Source organism: Mixophyes fleayi, chromosome 2 (assembly GCF_038048845.1).
Source record: "Mixophyes fleayi isolate aMixFle1 chromosome 2, aMixFle1.hap1, whole genome shotgun sequence".
NCBI classification, from domain to species: Eukaryota; Metazoa; Chordata; class Amphibia; order Anura; family Limnodynastidae; genus Mixophyes; species Mixophyes fleayi.
This window is the reverse complement of record NC_134403.1, coordinates 149,509,491-149,529,198: the sequence shown is the minus strand read 5'-3', so window position 1 is coordinate 149,529,198 and position 19,708 is coordinate 149,509,491. Positions and strand designations below refer to the sequence as shown.

The 19,708-nt window shown below is 42.8% G+C and overlaps 1 protein-coding gene across 5 annotated transcripts in view; it reads left to right on the top strand.

The window, feature by feature from the left end:
• IL1R1 (interleukin 1 receptor type 1) overlaps positions 1–19,708 on the top strand; it is an 82,679-nt gene that overhangs the window by 48,612 nt on the left and 14,359 nt on the right. For all 5 annotated transcript variants that reach the window (XM_075200210.1, XM_075200209.1, XM_075200211.1 and 2 more), the window contains 3 exons: positions 7,079–7,322; positions 8,251–8,434; positions 9,036–9,207. In XM_075200210.1, the coding sequence (XP_075056311.1) occupies positions 7,079–7,322; positions 8,251–8,434; positions 9,036–9,207 (600 nt within the window). The remainder of the gene's footprint in view (positions 1–7,078; positions 7,323–8,250; positions 8,435–9,035; positions 9,208–19,708) is intronic.

Sequence of the window (19,708 nt, the reverse complement as noted above, 5' to 3'; positions counted from 1 at the left end):
GTCTGCGCACCAGGGTCATGTCAGACAAATCCTACAGAAATTACGGGAACATCATCTCTACGCGAAACTCGAGAAATGCGAGTTCGAGGTCCAGAAGGTATCCTTCCTCGGTTATCTAATCTCCTCAGAAGGTTTCTCCATGGACCCAACCAAGGTCCAAGCAATTCTGGATTGGATTCAACCGAATAACCTCAAGGCGGTCCAGAGATTCCTGGGATTCGCCAATTACTACAGGAGGTTTATTGGCGGCTTTGCTGATATCGTGGCTCCTATTGTCACCTTGACCCGCAAAGGAGGTGATCCAACTGTTTGGTCACAACAGGCAATAAATGCATTTAAAACCCTGAAGAAAGCTTTTGTGTCTGCTCAGGTTCTCAGACATCCGGATCCTAGGGTACCGTTTGTTCTTGAGGTAGATGCTTCTGACGTCGGTGCTGGGGCTGTCTTGTCACAAAAAGACCCCCAGACCCACCGCTTACATCCATGTGCCTTTTTTTCCCGTCAGTTCTCATCAGCGGAAACCAACTATGACGTGGGAAACCGAGAATTGCTGGCAATTAAATGGGCCTTTGAGGAATGGCGACACTGGTTGGAAGGCGCTGCACACCAGATCTCCGTTATAACGGATCATAAGAACTTACAGTATATACAGTCAGCCAAACGTCTGAACCCCCGACAGGCTCGGTGGTCGCTGTTCTTCACTCGGTTCAACTTTATTATCACCTATCGTCCTGGTTCCAAAAATATTCAAGCGGACGCCCTGTCTAGAAGTTTCCTGGCACATCATGCTCCGGTCACCTGCTCAGAGCCTATTGTTCCTGTGTCTATGATTCATGCCGGATTAACTCAAGATTTGAGCTGTACCTTACAAAGGTTCCAGAGGTTGGCTCCTGATAACACTCCGGCAGGATGTTTGTTTGTCCCAGTTCATCTAAGGAAGACAGTCCTTGCTGAGGCACACAACAGTCGGACTGCTGGGCATCCTGGAGTCTACAAAACACTGGAAATCCTTTCCCGTACTGTATGGTGGCCGTCTCTGTCTGCTGACGTCAAGAGTCACGTCCGGTCCTGTGAAGTTTGTGCCAGGAACAAAGTTCCCAGGACTCGCCCGGTAGGTCAGTTAGTTCCGTTGGCCGCCCCTGGTAAACCCTGGACCCATCTGTCCATGGACTTTATAGTCGATCTGCCACCCTCTGCGGGACACAATACCATTTGGGTCGTGGTAGACCGGTTCAGCAAGATGGCACATTTCATTCCACTCACTAGACTGCCTACTGCTCGAGATTTGGCAGTTTTGTTCATTCAACACATTTTCCGCCTCCATGGACTCCCTACAGACATCGTCTCCGATCGGGGTTCCCAGTTCATAGCGCAGTTCTGGAGATCATTCTGTACCCTCCTGGGAATCAAGGTCAGTTTATCATCTGCATACCACCCTCAGTCAAATGGGCAGACTGAAAGGGTTAACCAGTCCTTGGAGAAGTTCTTGCGATGCTACATATCAGAGTTCCATGACAACTGGTCCTCCTTGTTGCCCTGGGCAGAATTTGCCTGTAACAACTCCTGTCACTCATCCACGAAAACCTCTCCGTTCTTTTGCAATTATGGTTTCCACCCCAGATCTAACTCTTTGTATTCACTCCAGTCCGTTGGTATCCAGGAGATCCGTTCCACTGCCAGGGATCTCAGAGTTGTCTGGAAGAAAGTACATTCATCTTTAAAACAAGCCTCACTTATTGCAAAAAAAATTTCGGACCGACACCGTACCCCCTGCTCCCTTAAGGTTGGCCAGAAAGTCTGGCTGTCTACAAAAAATATCAGGCTCAGACAACCTTGCAAGAAATTGGGCCCTAAGTTCATCAGGCCGTTTCTTATCATCAAGCAGGTGAACTCCGTCGCATTTAGGTTAAAAATTCCAGGCTCGTTAAGAATTCCAAACACCTTTCATTGTTCTCTATTGAAGCCAGTGCTTTATCCTGGTCAAGCCCAGTCTTCAAGTGTGCCTGGGAGAGGTTCCAGTGGGCCACAAAAATTCGTGATTCAAAAGGTCCTTGATTCTAAAAATGTTCAAGGACAGGTGCATTTCCTTATACAATGGAGGAATCGCGGATTAGAAGAGCGATCTTGGGTTCCGCGGAGACAACTCCATGCCCCAAAGAAACTGAAGGAGTTCTTCAAAAAATTCCCTAGGAAACCAGGATGTCGGGGTCCCTCGACCCCTCCTCAAGGGGGGGGTACTGTTACGAGCCGCGGCAGTGCCCAGCCGCCGCGACTCACTCACCCGCGTCCCGGCCGTCGCCATGGCGACCGGGACGTCATTTCCGGCCATAACCCGGCCGTTGCCGGGGCAAACAGCAGACGCTTCAGAGCTGCGTCCCGGCAATAGGAGGAAGCCGGGCGCAGCGATTCTACAGCCTGTGGGCTAATTAATAGGGGCAGATCATAGGAGGCAATTACAGGCATTAGCCTGCAACTGTGCAGGCCAGGGGCAAGCCCTGATTGGCTCTATTAGTGACTGCTCTATTAACCTGCAGGAGTGTGTTCAACCTGTGATTGGTTCAGCTGGGTATTTAAGGCAATGAGGTCTGCTGCCTCATTGCCGGTTATAGCTTCTGTGCTCCAGTCTGCTGACCTGCTTGTTCCAGTTCCTGTATCCTGTATCTACGTTTGACTTCCCGTGTATGACCCTTGGCTTCGTATTGGACTTCGCTTGTGTTTCCTGTGACCCTGATCCTTGGCTTGTTTACCCGTTCTGCTACTTTGCCTGTGACCTCTGACCTCAGCTTGTTCATCATTACTGTTACCTGCTGCCGGCCTTTGACCTCTGCGTGGACCTGACTCTTCTTGCCTGGGTTCTCCCCAGCCGGTACACACTTCACGACCCTCTGTCAGTCTGCAGCCCAGTCTGTCCCCACCATCAGGGGCTCCAGTGAACACCTGACTGGCAGAGTAGACTCCGGGTTGTGTTGTGCCGGCTGGAGGGGTTCCTAACAAAGTCAGAGAATAAAATAAGTGGTATGTTTCATAGGTTGAATTAATGGTGTGTAATCTTTTCAAATTTCTATCCCCTATAATTTCGAAACTATGTTTTCTGTTTTCCGTAAAAAGTTTGTGTTTGTAAGTGCGCTTACAATACTTATCTAGACTCATTTAAGACAACAAAAGTGCATATATGTAACACAAATGTTCTTTTGTGATGTAACACATCTACTGTTGAGCAAGCGTCCCAGATTTTACAGAAATACATAAGGTTAGGATGACTGAGATTGCAACATTTGTAAGGGTGCAAAGGTTTGCACATGCCAATGGGACAAGTTGGATGTTTCAGGGTCGGCTTTGCTAAGTATGGGGTTGATGCCTAGTACTGCATCGAGCGGAAAATTCATGTTTTGTTTTGCAGGACAGGATTATTTAAATTAGCTGGTGGGCGTGGAGAAGCTAGACTTAGGGAGGAATTCACAGTTTTATGTGCAGATGCATAACATTTTTCAAGTCTAAAGGACCCAATTTTTCCTCTGCTCAAAGGTGTGTTCTATACTTTTAATGGGACTAATTTTGCATCTTCCTGTTCTGTGTTGTAAGGTGCAAAACCAATTAGGACAATTTCCCACCATAGTTGTGATCGATTTAAAACATAGTTGAGAATAAACCATGCTGTAATTTAGGAGAAAAATGTAAAAGTTTAAAGTAATGAAGGGGTACTAAAGTGTTAGCAGGATTTACATTGCAGAGGCATTTACACTTTTTTCACCATATGCATGTTCAACTACATCTGCAAACATGCACAATTTTCTATTAAGGTTTTAGTTCCAAGGAACAGGAAGAGGGCGTGCACCTTGAAATGCGCTAACTTAACAATTGGATTATTTTACATCTAAAAGCAAAGATCCAGAAATAATGCAAATTATTTTGTGTGTATATTGTATCATCCTTTAAAAACATGTTGTTTGTATTCTTTATCAGTTCCTTGCTAAATAACAAGGCAAGTCTTTAACATAAATAAAATGTGGTGCATTACTGAGCTGAATAATATACCTTAAATAACTGGAGTTCTTATACTCAACAAAATCATACTTGCCAACTTTGGAGATCACCCCTCTGGGAGATCTCCAAAGTTGGCTGTGTCTTGGTGGCATGGCCACACTAATCACATCAGTAGACCCTGCTCCCTGCTATACAATCCCAATTTCAGCTTATTTTAGCAGGGGGCGGGGCCAGGGTGACATGATTAACCCCACCCCCACCATCTTCACCAACGAAGCAGGCAAGATTCGGAAGGTTTCTCTGCCATCCCAGGAGCCCGGGAGAGCTCCCATAAATGTGTGAGTCTCCAAGATATTCTGGGAGAGTAGGAAACAATTAACTAAATATGCCAACAATCTCTCTAACTTCTCAGGTTTTTATGCATGTTGGGAGCTGCTATACTAAGGGAATAGATAGACAAGTTAACAAGCTTGCTTTGCAGAAATTCATAAGGTAGAATTGTTGATTTTTAAACACAGAGTGATGGTGATATCACAATAGCTCAAATAACTATATTCTAAGTATTTTAACCTGTAATATATTCCATTAAGACTCTGTATAGTATATGTGGGAGGGGTTTCAGCTGTCTGTAATGAAATTGAGAGGTAATACTTAATTTTGAATGCAGGTGAAGTGAAATGTCAGGGTAACACTGAATAATGGGGAAGTGGTCACGTCACAAATGGGGGCACAACCTATCACCCCAGGGGCATGTCTAGTGCTTCTGAAGAATTAAGTCACCCCTTACCAATATTCCCTAAAATATCACATGCATTGCAGAGTAGCTGTGAACGTGTCATAACTCCCAACATTCCAGCTGGTGGGACAAAGGTGCTGACTGTTGGGACAGACCCTTAAGATTGGGACTGTTCTGCCTAAATAGGGACAGTTGAGTGGTATGATGTAGTTGAACTTTGCAAAACAATTTGAAGGCCCGCATTTATATTTACCCCTCTTCCACATTTTATGAGGTCCGCCCCCTAGTGAACACATTTCTCCACCATGTTCCATTAATATAAAATTAATGCATGTGTGTTACAGGTAATTAAAAATGTCCGTACCCCATTAACAACCCTTTCCCTAGCACGCTGAAAGGCTTGATGAAATATTGTGTCTCTTTCATCAGTGCCTCTACCCGTGTCTTCCACATAGTATGGTAGGATGTGAACTGTAACTGAATCCATCAAGGGTTGACTCGGGAGGCCCTTATACCTGACCACACTAACCCTCTGAATAATAATGGATCACACACTATGGTTACGAACAATCAACTAGGTGTTTATTTTGGGGAAAGTAAATGGGTAATCAGATTTATATATGGGAGATTCTGGAAGGGATAAGTGGGACAATGGGTAACATAATAATCAAAGACAACAGTACAGTGAATAGTAATAATGAAGAAACAAGATGGCCGCTACACATGCATTCACTGGCGCCCAAACTTTCCCATAACTCACTCACACACAGTATGAAAAATATAAATCAACAATAATTTAGCACAATAATCACAGCCCTGGCAATATTAAATAGTTTGTGAGATTAACTAGTTAATATTGGTATACTTGCAGAACTGTTGGTAACCCAGGCTACTAAACTTGGGTATCTTTAGATGTAACTTGCATTAGATCTCTGATACTTTGTCTCTAAATTTCTGACAGGTAACATGGTCTCTGATATATGTACAGATTAATGTTAAAATGTCTGACTTGTGGATATTAAAGGCATAATGTTATTTTCTTAATGCAGCACTAATGGTATCAGTGTTTGGTGTGTCAATACCTATTTCTTTTTCTCTGGATGAAGATGACGATTTCAGCCACTTTTCGGTCATAGACTACCTGTAAGCCTGATCTTGCTAGCTGAAAACTCAGTTTGCTAATAATGGGAGTCTCCGTCTCTGCATATAGGCTCGCTTTGCTGCGTAATCTCCCTCAGCCTGTTTGATAGCTGAATCTCTGCAGAGATCCGGCTACAAGACTCTCCTATGCCACACTACACCCAGTAGCTTCTTTTATAGTTCTGTGGTCTCTGTGTCAGCGGGCACACTCTGTCCTTCCAGCATACTCTCCTTTTAGACATCTCTCCTTTCCTTGTTGCTGCTACACTCCTCAGGCTGCCTGCACCTCTCCTTCCTTCCTGCCCTGCCTCGCAGCTCAGACTCACTGCAAAGGTTAACCTCTGCTGTGTTCCCATGGTAATAGGAACAAGACAGCTTTGCTACGTATACATAAAATAAAAAAGTGAAAGTGTGTTGAATTGCAAACTGGCTGCAGGAATTCTATGAGTTTGAAACAGGCAACCAGACCTACATGCATACTTCCCAACTTTGGAGTGCCAGGAATTGGGACAGGTGATATGGCCATGTTGCAATGGAGGCGTGTCCATAACCCCAGGGTCTGCCTAGTGCTTTTTAAGCTTTCACAACTCGAAAACTCATTCATTGCCATTGGTGCAGGTGGCACTTGTTTGCTTCTGCTCTGCTACGACCCAAGGCAGCGGTGAATGGGAAATTCCTTTCAGCTTTCTGACCCACATGACAAAGTTGTCCTGACCTTTGGCAGTGATAGGTGTTGTTATCGCATTGAGCTATACATCTAAAGTGTTACTGACCTTGAAGGCTAGCCCATTACATGAAGAACCAGATTGTACAAGGCAGATACAGTAAATAGATGCATTTGCACAAACATATATGCTGTGAGGGCACAACTGCACAGCACTTTTTGTCAGCGTTTTTAGTTTTTTGTGAAAGTAATGATGTACACTTAACCTACCTATATGGTATATTTTTAAAACATTTTAAATATGGGATTTCTTTTAATTGTCCTTATAGTTTAGCACTGATGTATGCTGTGTTATGACTTTGCAATTTAGCTGCCAAGAGTAAATTACATAACATTTGTAAAAATGTCAAGTATAGCTTCTGTGAACACGCTTTATGATTATTTTCATGAGACATATAGAGGTCTGTTGCCTAGATTGTACCACCCATGTTATGTATGCATTGTTTATAGGTATACATATACAAATAATATATTTTTCATGATTTGTCTTGTAGAGCTGTGTAACGATGATGGAGTGGAGTTTGAGCTGGCATATGTCACGGATGGCCAGCCTGTTAATGTCATCTGCCCACTTCAATACCTATTAGAAAAAAACAATTTCAATGTAACCTGGTTTAGAAAGGACTCACAGACAGAAATCACCTCAGACAGACAAGCGAGAGTTCATCAGTATAAAAACTTCCTTAGCTTTTACCCCGCAAGGCTGGATGATAAAGACTACTACTCATGTGTTCTCAGGTAAGATTGTGTGATGACTGATCAGTGTTTTGCAAATTTAGGTCTTGGAATAATGGTACATGTTACAAAGCCTTAAGCTGCGTACACACTACAGGTATTTCACCTGTTTATCATGCCAATCACACAATAAATGCCTGTTAGGTCTAATATTGCATTAGTGTGTACGCTCCTACGATCAGGTCGGGCAAATGTAGAAGTGTTCATGTACTCACGACCAGCAGTGTAGGCAGATCTCCATAGAGTTTACAGAGTTACAGTCTTTACAGCAGATGGTTATGACAGATGAAGAGCACAGATCTGAAAATAAATCTTATAAAAAGTGTATAGTGTGTACACATGAATAAGGAGAAATTTTCTGTAGTGTGTACCCAAATTATTAGTAAAGTATTAATATAATCTCCAGCTACAGTCTACAACTGACACTGTTAAGCCAGGCAATTTTGTTACTATTTAAAAAAAAGCAACAAAGGTGATTGTTGGCACAAAAATTAAAAAAACGTAAAAGCTAAACTTGTTATACTTCATGAATCCTCAATTCTCAATCACAAACAAATCAAACTAATACATTCAGCAAATAAAAATGCCACATTTCTTAACCTACCTCATACAAATAAGTGCCAGGGATGTAATGTTTGGTTCAGAAACACCTCCATACTAATTTTCATAGTTTCCATATGCTGTGTAGTAGGTTGTGCAATATAGGCGAAAGCCCAGGATCTTGTAACAATAAACTATAGTGTTGGGGAATCTAAACACAATCTTAACGGCAGGAATGTTGAGAATCCACCATGTCTGAAATGTATCATAGATCATGCAAATGGGTTGCCTTACGCTTACAATTGAATATTTATAGCGAGCCATTTACAGTCAATAGTGATGTCATCCATTCTTTTGTACCGTATTGTTTTTCTTCCCCTGTTAAATGCAGAAATTCAACATACTGCACCCAGAGGCTTAAAAAAGTAGAAGTGTTTAAAAACGATGATGGTCTGTGCTATAATCACACCGTAATGTACCGTTTTAAGCCACCGATGCAATCAGCGCTTACAATTGAATGTCCTGACATGAGTGACTATGTGAATGAAGAGAAGACACAGATAAAATGGTTTAAGGTAACAATACATTTTTTTTCTAAAATTAAAATGGTGCTTAGTAATGCAGTGCAAATGTAAGTGGTATTGTCATTATTTTTTAATGTATGTAAATAGGTGTGCTGTGGGATACTTTATTTCTGAGGTGTAGAAATTATAGTGAAATATACTTTTCTAAATGTTAGTTTAACTGAAATTGAGCCTGGGAGAAATTTTAAGAGGGATGGAAACCCTCAGCCAAATGGCACTGTTTATTACGATTGTCCTGGGAGGGACGTCAGCATTGAGGCATATCTTGCAGAAGAGGGAGCCCCAGAGTAGGATGTGAGCATCACATCACAATCCTTGGATGCCCTCTTCAGAGCAGTACGCCCCGCTGCTACTGATCAACCTGCTTATAACACTTTTGTTTTGTTTGTTTATGTATTTCCATATATTGCAAAAGGCTGCAGCTAGCCAATGAGGTGCTATCTGAAAAGCTTTTCCTTTCTCTTTTTCTTCGACCCGACTGCTGCAAAAATAATTATTTGACCTATGGTATTTTATTGTTAGATCACCTTTAAGGGCGTTCTAGCTTTTTTCCAGTGATTAACACTATATAATGTGTTTTATTTCCATACAGGAATGCCAGCCTTTGGACCTAGATGGTGACAAGTATTATGCTAAAGGATTTTTCTTGAATCTCAATAAAGTGACTCCGCAAGATACTGGGAATTATACATGTGAAGCTACATTCACTTACAATGGTACCAGTTTTAAAAAATCACAGGCTATTGATTACTTCATTATTATAGGTAATTATGAATACATATTATATAACATTAATCTATACTGACCAATTATGAATATGATTCACTGCCTGTACCTACATGTATCTAGGGATTATATAATCTTTTTTTTAACTGTCTGATTCCCTTCTGCCTTTAAGATCTCTAAAGTACTGTAGAACAATTAGTATCAATGAATATTTAGGCAACATAATGAAGGATAATCTAACAAACATTACATACAATGAAGGATATTCTTTTTACATCAATAGTTTTTATTGAAACTTTTCAAACATAAATGGGGTACAGAACAAAAAGGGAAAGCAAAAGGGAGAGTCAGAACAAGGGAGGACACAAGGGGGCCCCCACGCGGGGGAGGGGGGGTCACTCAGTTGAGCCATTGGCTCATAATTGTAACATTGTGCATATAGAGAAAAATGAAAATACAACAAAACATGTTGTTATCTTACATTCTGATATTCTGGAGATACTCATGGTCAAGCGGAGGTGTGAGGGGGAGTAACCTGGTCGATAGACTGGATGGACTCTATCGGAGCTGCTGGGGATGTGGGTAGGATAGACGTATCTTGATGTGCACCAGAGTATTCTGTAACATACTCATGCCAATTAAACCATTTTATAATAGGTGCTGATGCACATGAGGAACAGGGCATGTCTATTGTCTCCATATCAAAGCTATATTGGATTTTGAGACAATGCGGGTGATGGTAGGGGGGGTTAGGAGACTTCCAATTTTGAGCTGTTGCTGCTCTAGCGGCTATAAGCATATGACCCAAGAGGTAGCGGTCATGTTTAGGTACAGAGGTTGGATATATATCAAGTTAGGCCAAGGCAGGATGTGGAGCAACAGTGGTTTTCAACACTGTGGAAATCAAGGCAAAAACCTCACCCCAGAGTGGCTTGAGAACCGGACATGTCCAAAAAACTTGAAAAACATCGGCTACCTGGGAACAGTGGCGCCAATAGAATTTTGACTGATTTGGCTAGATCCTGTGAAGCTGGTCCCAGGGGAGGTATACCTGCATTTCTGTGTGATTAATGCACTTTGACATGTGGTGGGAGGTTGAATAGATAATTTCCCACTGCTGCTGAGTAAGGGATAACCCCATGTCAGCTTCACAGTGAAGCTGGGCTGGGACTTTCAAAGAGGGAATCAAGGAGTAGAGATACTGGTACCAAAACGTTATTCTGCCTTTATTGACACCTTTTTTCAGTCTATCTAAAATTGGAATCTGGGGGCGAGGAGAGAGAGTGAGGAGCCTTAGAGACCGTTAACACCCAGTGTCTGACTTGCAAATATCTGTATGTCTCAGATAGGGGGAGGCTATAGCGGTCTTGGAGCAGAGAGATAGGGAGAAGGAGACACTGGGCAAACAAATCAGATAGAGATGTGATCTCTCTCTTCTTCCAATTGGTAAGATTCAGACCCGGGATAAGTTTGGAGACCGAATGAAGGGAGAGGTTACGAGATGAAAGTGTAAAGTCTGCATGCAATCCAATAACCCTATCCCATGCCTGCATGGCATCTGAGATGGATGCTAGTCCATATACAGCTGGGGGGCGGGCAAGTTTGGGAATCCACAGTAGGTCAGGGAAAGGAAAGCTTGAGCACAGGGCACTTTCAGTGTCTACCCAAGGCTTTTATGCCTGGGGAAGTGCCCAATCTCTAAGGTGGCTCAATATACACGCTTCTTGGTAGTGGATTAGATTCGGGAGCATTAGACCCCCTCGCGTCTTAGGTAGGGACATACGTTTGTTAGTGAGAAGGGGGCGTTTCTGCCTCCACACATAGGTCATCATTAGTGTATGAAACCGAGCCATCAATCTTTTGGGTTCAATATATGGCATAGGGTGGAAGATATACATAAGTTTGGGTAATAGCATAATTTTAAAAGCGGCTATGCGACCCAGCCAGGAGACCTCAAAGTCGATCCAGTTCTTGGCCAATGAGGAGCGATGTAAAAAAATTGGGGATAAGTTAGTCTTAAATATAGTAGACAAGGCAGGTGGTATATGTATGCCCAGGTATGACAGAGACTCCTTTAACCAAACAAAACAAAAAAAATCGCTTTTGCAAAGCCGAGAGTGAGGGCTGTGCTATATTGATAGGGAGGGCTTCAGATTTAGTAATGTTCAATTTGTAAAGCGAGACCTCACTATATCGATCCGAAATGAGTTTCAATGCCGACAATGAGGTCTTCGGGCTGGTAACAAATGAAGTCCATTGTCTGCGAACAAACACAGTTTATGTGTGTAGGAATGAAGAGTAATACCTGGGAAATCTAAAGCCTGTCTAATTGTATGTGCTAGAGGTTCTATAGCAAGAACAAACATCAAAGGGGATCATCATCATCATCATCATCATTTATTTATATAGCTCCAACATATTCCGTAGCGCTTTACAATTGGGGACAAACACAGTAAACTAACAAACAAACTTGGTAAAACAGACCAAGAGGTTGTAAGGCCCTGCTCGCAAGCTTACAATCTATGGGACAATGGGAGTTTGATACATGAGGTTAAGTCTACATTTTGCATTTCGGCCTAGCCATACTGCAAAGGTAAAAGTGACTCATAAGCTAAATGATCCTGTCACACAACAATGTTGGTCAGGGGGTAGTTGTCTTGTGTGAAATTGTGTAACGATGGTAAAAGGGAAATGTAGTGAGGTTAGGAGGGTGGTTGAGGAATATTATAAGCTTGTCTGAAGAGGTGGGTTTTCAGAGAACGCTTGAAAGTTTGTAGACCAGAGGAGAGTCTTACTATGCGAGGGAGAGAACTCTATAGAGTGGGTGCAGCCCGAAAGAAGTCCTGTAACCGGGAATGGGAGGATGTAATGAGGGTGGATGAGAGACGCAGATCTTGTGAAGAACGGAGTTGCCGAGTTGGGAGATATTTTGAGACAAGAGAAGAGATGTATGTTGGTGCAGCTTTGTTGATTGCCTTGTAGGTTAGTAAAAGTATTTTATATTGGATTATGTAGAAAACAGGCAACCAGTGTAGAGACAAGAGTGATTCAGCAGAGGAATAACGATTTGCAAGGAAAATCAATTTTGCAGCTGCATGCAAAATAGATTGTAGCGGTTTGAGTCTGTTTTGGGGAAGACCAGTAAGGAGGGAATTGCAATAGTCAATGATAAGTGCATGAATTAATTTTTTTGCAGTGTCTTGTGTGAGATATGTGCGAATTCTCGAAATGTTCTTTAGATGTATGTAACATGATTTAGATATAGAGTCAATATAGGGAACAAAGGATAGGTGTGAGTCGAGGATTACACCTAGACAGCGAGCTTGTGAGGTGGGATTTATGGTCATGTTATCAACAGAGATAGAAATGTCAGGTATGCTCTTGTTGGTGGGTGGAAATATTATTAACTCTGTTTTAGAAAGATTAAGTTTGAGTTGGCGAGAGGATCCAAGATGAAATGGCAGAAAGACAGTCAGTTAAACGGGACAACACAGATGTCGAGAGATCAGGAGAGGAGGATAGATAAATTTGGGTATCATCCACATAGAGATGATACTGAAATCCAAAGGAACTTATTAGATTTCCAAGAGAAGCGGTATAGATAGAGAACACCAGAGGACCTAGCACTGAGCCTTGCGTTACTCCAACTGATAAAGGAAGTGGATCAGAGGTGGCCCCAGAGAAATTAACAATGAAAGAGAGATTAGAAAGGTAGGATGAGAACCAGAATAAAACAGTGTCTTGAAGACCTAATGATTGCAGTTTTTGTATGAGAAGAGAGTGGTCAACGGTGTAAATGAAGCCAAGAGATCCAGGAGAATTAGGAGAGAGTAATGGCGTTTAGTTTTTGCAGTGATCAGATCATTGACAACCTTAGTCATCGCAGTCTCTGTGGAGTGTTGAGAATGAAAGCCAGACTGAAGAGGATCCAACAGGTTGTTTGCAGAAAGGAAGCGTGGGAGGTGAGTATAGGCAAGTCTCTCTAGAAGTTTGGAGGGGTACGGCAGCTGAGAGATGGGACAGTAATTTGAGAGAGAGTTTGGGTCGGAATCTTGTTTTTTTTTTTGAATAGGAGTAATCACTGCGTGCTTGTATAGTGATGGAAAGATGCCAGTAGAGTGCGAGAGATTACAGATTTTAGCTAGAGGTGAAATGAGCACAGGAGACAGGGTAGGAAGATAAGAAGTAGAAAGCAAGATCCTGGGCACTGATAGTAGATGGAGGGTTCGGGGAGGGAGGATTGAGCAGAGATTTAAATGTGTTAAAATGATGTTTGGGGTTAGAAGCCTGAGCATAGATAAGAGATTGGAAGTATGTTTGTTTTGCAGTGTCCAGAGCATTTCGAAAGCAGCGGTAGATAGAAGTATATGTGAAGATGTCATTAGAGGTGCGAGATTTACGCCAGTGATGTTCTGCTTTATGGGAAAGTTTTTGAAGATTTTGCGTTGCTGTAGTGTGCCATGGTTGACATCGAAGTCGACGTGTAGTATGTAGCGTCACTGGAGCCACTTGATCAAGGGCCGTTGCTAAGGTTTGGTGAAAATTAGGTACTGCCATCTCAGGGGAGGAGAATGTAGAGATAGTGGAGAGAAGGTGTTGGAGAGAGGTGAAAAATTGTTGAAGATTAGTAGAATTAAGATTTCTGCGGGTATAAGGAGGCTTGGTAAAGTTAGACAGTAGAGAGGTTAGAGCAGTGGGGGTGAGCGTGTAGCTGATAAGGTGATAATTTGAGAGAGGGAAGGGTGTGTTAAGGAAGTTAGAAACTGAGCATAGTCTAGAGAAAACAAGATCAAGGCAATGGTAATCATGATGAGTAGATGATTCAATCCAGTGAGAGAGGTCAAGTGAGGAGGGATAGGGGGCACCCCTGCCTAGTGCCGTTGGTAATAGGCAAAGAGGGGGATAGGAAGCCATTACTGAATATCTTCGCGGAAGGTCCCTGATATAAGGCCAGAATGGAGTGAAGTATATTTCCCTGTATACCAAATTTAAGTAACACTTCTTTCATGTAGAGCCAGTGCAGCCTGTCAAAAGCCTTCTCTGCGTCCAGAGAAAGCAAGACAAGCTTTCCTCAGTTCCAGCCAGGAGGTCCACCACATCTAAAATACGACGCATATTATGTGACGCCTGACGACCCAATATGAAGCCAAACTGCTCCGGATGAATCAGCTGCGGTAAGAGAGGTTTCAGACGATCAGCTATCAGTTTAGCATAGATTTTCAGGTCAGTGTTGAGTAGTGCTATAGGTCTATAATTCTTACAATCAGAATGATCTTTGCCAGGTTTTGGGATAGTTATTATTTGCGCTTCCAGCATTTCAAGTAGGAAGCAACCGCCCATCAAGACACTGATATACAAGTTGGTAAGCAGTAAGGCCAACTCTGACCTAAATGTGGTATAGAAAGCATTAACAAAGCCATCCGGACCAGGGGCCTTGTCCTTCGGGAGGCGTTTAATGACATCCTCTATCTCCCGCTGGGACCAGGGAAGATTAAGTTGCTCTAAACTATTTGCATCTAGGGAGGGGAGGTTCAGGTGTTTGAGGAATGCAGAGATGGAAGTTTCACTTAGTTGTACTATGTCTTTGTCCTCCTGCAAGTCTAGAGTAGTACTTAGCAAACTGGTTAGCAATAGTAGCGGGGTTATGAATCTCAGTACCTTTGAAAACATTTTATTCAGTTTCTGGATTGTTTACCTCTAAATTTACGGGCCAAAAGCCTGCTGGCTCTATTACCCATAGAGTAGAATTTTTGCTGCAGTTTAGTGAGGGATGCTTTCATACGGGATATGAAAAGTGAATTAAGCTGCTTCCTGACCTCTTTTATTTATTTTTGAAGAGCTTTAGACGGGCGCGTCTGGTTTTGTAATTCCAGAGTAATCAGAGTGGACTCAAGGGTCTGTTGTTCTGAAAGATATTGTTTTTTAGGCGGGCACCAACTTGGATAGCGGAACCCCGAAGAACTGCTTTTAAGGCACACCAATAAGTGAAGAGAAAGGTATCCTCTGGATTATTAGTCTGAGTATATTCCGACAATGCTTCTGAGAGAGCGACCCTGGGTCCAATGAGGAAATTAGGTAGGCCGGCATGTGCCAGGGTCTCGTAGGAACTTTATTAAGATGAAGGTTGCAGGACCACTCTATCGGAGCATGATCTGACCATGAGATGGGAAGTATATTAATAGTGTTGGTATGTTGGAGTGTCAATTTATCTGTCAAAACCTTATCAATTCTGGAGTATGTGTTGTGCATCCCTGAGTGCATTTGGGGACTGAACCCGCCAGATGTCATAGAAGTCATGTTCTGAGCACTAAACAAAACAGCCACACCTTTCCTTTTGAAAGGGCCATTAGCAAAGAATCCCATTGGGTATCTGGAGTCTCACATTTGAGGGGGAGCCCGGGACGAAAAATGTGTTTCTTGCAGTGCTATCACATTCGCTCTACGCTTATGAAATGTGGTGGGGGCAAAACAATGTTTACTAGGGGAGTTAAGTCCCTTAACATTCAGAGAATAAAACCGAACCCTGCGTTATGGAACCTGAGGGGGGCGATGTACAGTTGAGAAGCCTTTCCTGATTTTAAGGCATGATTTCTGAGTGAGCAGGGGGGAAGGGAAAGCACCTGGGTTAAGGGATATAGGGAGAGAAAAATGATCTGACCCGAGAAACGGGGTCAGAGCATTTGCCACAAAGGGAAGCGTCTGGCAAACTAGGTATCATGTGGGGGGTGAAAGGGCAAGGTCCCACCCGCAAGGCACTGAAATGAGGAAAGAGGGGAAAGCAGCACCAGTAACAGTATACAGTATAGCAACAGTAGTAATAATGTAGTAACCAGTGATGTCACTAGTGTATTGTAAGTAACAGTAGTAACATAATAATATAACGTGAGCAGTATGCATATGGCAATCTATCTTCACTTGTGCAGCATAAACTTAGAACATAGTGCATTGAACGTTAAACATTTAAATAATGAACATTCGTCAGTAACATCACTAGCATTAATATTATCTAGTCGGAGGTGGAGGCTGTAAAGACTTCACCAAACAGAAAACCTCAGTCTTTAGTAGCATGAGTCCAGTCTTGTTGAAGTGGGAGCTTGCTTGCAGCAGGTCTAGGAGGAAGAAACATCTTCCATTCCTGTAGAAGTTTAGTGCCAGCTTCAAGAGACGAGATGGCATAAGTGGAGTCTTCGTATCGAACCAACAGTTGACTGGGAACCCCATCGATAGGATATGTTGTTTGCTCGCAGGGTAGTCATGATTGGGTGAGGGTCTCGTCTTTGGTTGATGGTAGTGAGTGAAAGATCTTGAAAGAGTTGCAGATCATTAAGCTGAGCTGCATTGCTCGGATCACGTGCCGCACGAAGTATGGCCTCCTTGATGTGAAGAAGTGGACCCGGAGGAGGGTGTCTCTCGGGACGTTCCTCGGTACAGAGCGAGGGCGTGAGAGACGGTGAATACGGTCAATAAGAAGATCCTTACTATCCACAGAGGGTAGAAGCTTCTTAAACAGTGGGACAACATAGTCTTGTAACTCTGTATTTGAGACAGATTCCGGGATGTCTCTGTTTCTGATGTTATTCCTGCGGGAGCAGTCTTCCAGATCTGCAACTTTGTTTTTCAGAAACGCGACATCACTCTGGAGGGTGCTATGTAAGGAAGAAAGATCATTATGAGCGGTGACCAGTTCCCCCATCTTCGTCTCTAGGTGATCCGTGCGGTCTCTTAGTTCAGCAATGTCATTTTGCAGACCCCCAATCGCTGCTTTCATTTCAGAAGACAGATCAGCCCGGAGAGCAGTTAGCATCTGATGTAAAGTAGTATGTAGAGTGCGAGCTGTTAGCGGAGTGTTCAATGCTCCTTCTGGTCCCAAGTTAGGGAGGAAAGCATGTGGAGAGGGGAACGCTGGTTCCTGGAGCTGTGCCGATGTAGGAGAGCTTCTTAAAGTGGAAGGAGAGCTGGTCGCAGATTTATTCTTTGGTTGAAATTTAATTGGAGGAGTCAAGACAGTCGGCTTGATCTTTTTAGGAGCCATGTCCGACTACCCAGTGGGTTGGACCTGTAAGGTATGAAGATAAACTCTGAGTGATGATCTGTTGCTTAAGGTGCCATGTGGGAAGTTAACTTACATGTTAATTCAAAAGATTTCCATTAGGGTATTGGTTGCCCCCAAGGGTGCACACAATGGATGCACACTATGGTGGCCCATAAAATGATAACGGTTGAATCTATAGGCTAATATATCAGGCAAGGCAGTGTGCAGGAAATGACAAGTGTGCTATATAAGTAAGCATAGGCTATCTGCCTGATGTTAGACAGCAATTGCTATTGTAGTTTTCAATATGGCCACTAGAGGGCAGCCATCCTTCACATAGTGAAAACGAGCCAGCAAAAACTCAAATGCTGCAGAGATTAACCCGTTGACGTCTGGAACCTCCTTGCCTTTATTTGTTATAAGCAGATAGTACAATGGCACCACTAAGCCTTTCTGTTTGTGGCTGTGTACAAGTGCTTGCAGGCTCTATCCTTCTGAGTTGTGTGTGCCGGTGGGGAGTCCTCAGACTACACGGAGGAACCTTGTCAGTCTAATCGGAAGACAGGAAGTCGGGAGCTGCAAACCGGAAGTGCAGCGGAAGGGGCTTCAGAATCAGTGGAGACCGCGGCTGCACAGGACGCGCACCGTGGACGCCACAGATGGAGCGCCCCCACCACCTCCAGACCAGGCAAGCTGCTGAGACCCCTCTTGGAGAGATTCACTTAAAGGTATAATGCGTCTGGGGAAACAGCGGGGCTCAAAGGGGGCACAATTCCAGCAGGAGGTCCGGCCCGGGTAGATCACTTCCTCTGTCAGGCGATCAGGGCAGCATAAAGAGCGCACCTAGGAGGGCTGAACAGGTCTCAGCGAGTGCCCAGAGGGTTTAGTCACCTTTATGGTGAAGCAGCATAGCTTGTAGAACCGTTAATTTGGTAAATCAGGAGCCAGTCTTGGAGAGCTCTATAGAGACAAGACCGTCCGAAATGGCGTTCAGGCCATGCCCCCTGAAGGATATTCTTAAAGTATTAGATATTTATTTATATTCTGATTTATTTTCAAACAGATTAACAAATTTTCCTCATTTTTTACAGAATATTATAAAATTTCTATTCAATGAAAAGTTTTGTATCCTTTGTGTAAACACTGAATAGGGGAATAAGGTCCTTAAAGCTTGTTTACCAGTATGACAATCCCATATCAATAAATACTACTTTATACTTTACACATCATATTGAAGATTTGCTTTATTTACCAGCTATCAGAATGTAGCTTGCTTTATATTATAGCCACCATATTGAGGTCTGTTTTATAACCTCAATATCACACACTTCACCTTTGATAGTGGCGCTCTCTTGAAGGCAGTCTGATACAAAAACTCTGATATAGCAGCTGCAAAAAAAGAGGTTTCCACCCTCCTCAATAAATATGTACAGAAAAAACACCAAACTTTTGCAGCTCTGGACACTAATGTTCAAAGCAAAATATGAATAATCAGCTCCTGGTCACTATATAATCAAATATTTTGTTTAATCAATAATGCATATAAAAACACCATAAAATATAATCAATATATAAATGAAATCAACCAAGAAAAAAATATATAATAAAAATATACTAAGAAATTAATATATGAAGAACACAGTTCCAAATGATAAAATCAATGGATAGATACAAAACACACTAGAAAGTGGTAGGATAGCTCCGGCTATAAGACAATTCCAGTATTTCCAATAATAAGCTTGCATTCTTCTTTCTCCAATACTATTGATTTGATATTCATATGTGGGCCCACAATATATATTTTGTACTTTTAGATTGAAAAAAGAGACTCAGGGCCTCATTTAGAGTCAGATGCAAAGTCCATTTCAGGCGCATCCTGCACATTTCCACTGATGGGGCATGCACAGTAAGCAACAGTTCCCTGCAGTTCCGTCTGCTTTTCAGGCGCAGTGTACACTGCGACAGCTTGCGTCTCAGTTCAAGGGAAAGGGTGGAACTCGGAGTTATGTAGGCGTGACCGTAAATAATTCAGATACTATGGGCGTCTACCCGCAAAAACTACCCTAGTTCGGATCAAGACGTAGGCTGAACACACATCAAACAAGACTGAAAAAGTGCGGCAGGAATTAGGTGGCGCAAGTAGTTAGCTAGCTGTGAGAACTGGTCGCATCTTGGTAGGGTATTACGAGTGGGACACAACTGGGGTTGCATGCCACTCGTAATACCATACCAAGCTGTGGCACACTCCCACTCCTACTCTTTCATGTAAGTCTTAGACACACATTGCGTCCGACTCTAAATGAAGCCCTCAGTGTACACTGCATGTATGACGTTCGTTCTGTTAATTCGATCCTCCAATCTTAGATTTCAGTCTAATAAAACCTTATATATTTAGCACAAATAAAAAATGTGCATAGATCCGGATTTATCAACACTGTCACTCTCCGTTTAAATCTTGATATGACATGCAGTTAATAAGATCACACTGCCCATATTGGCTATAACAG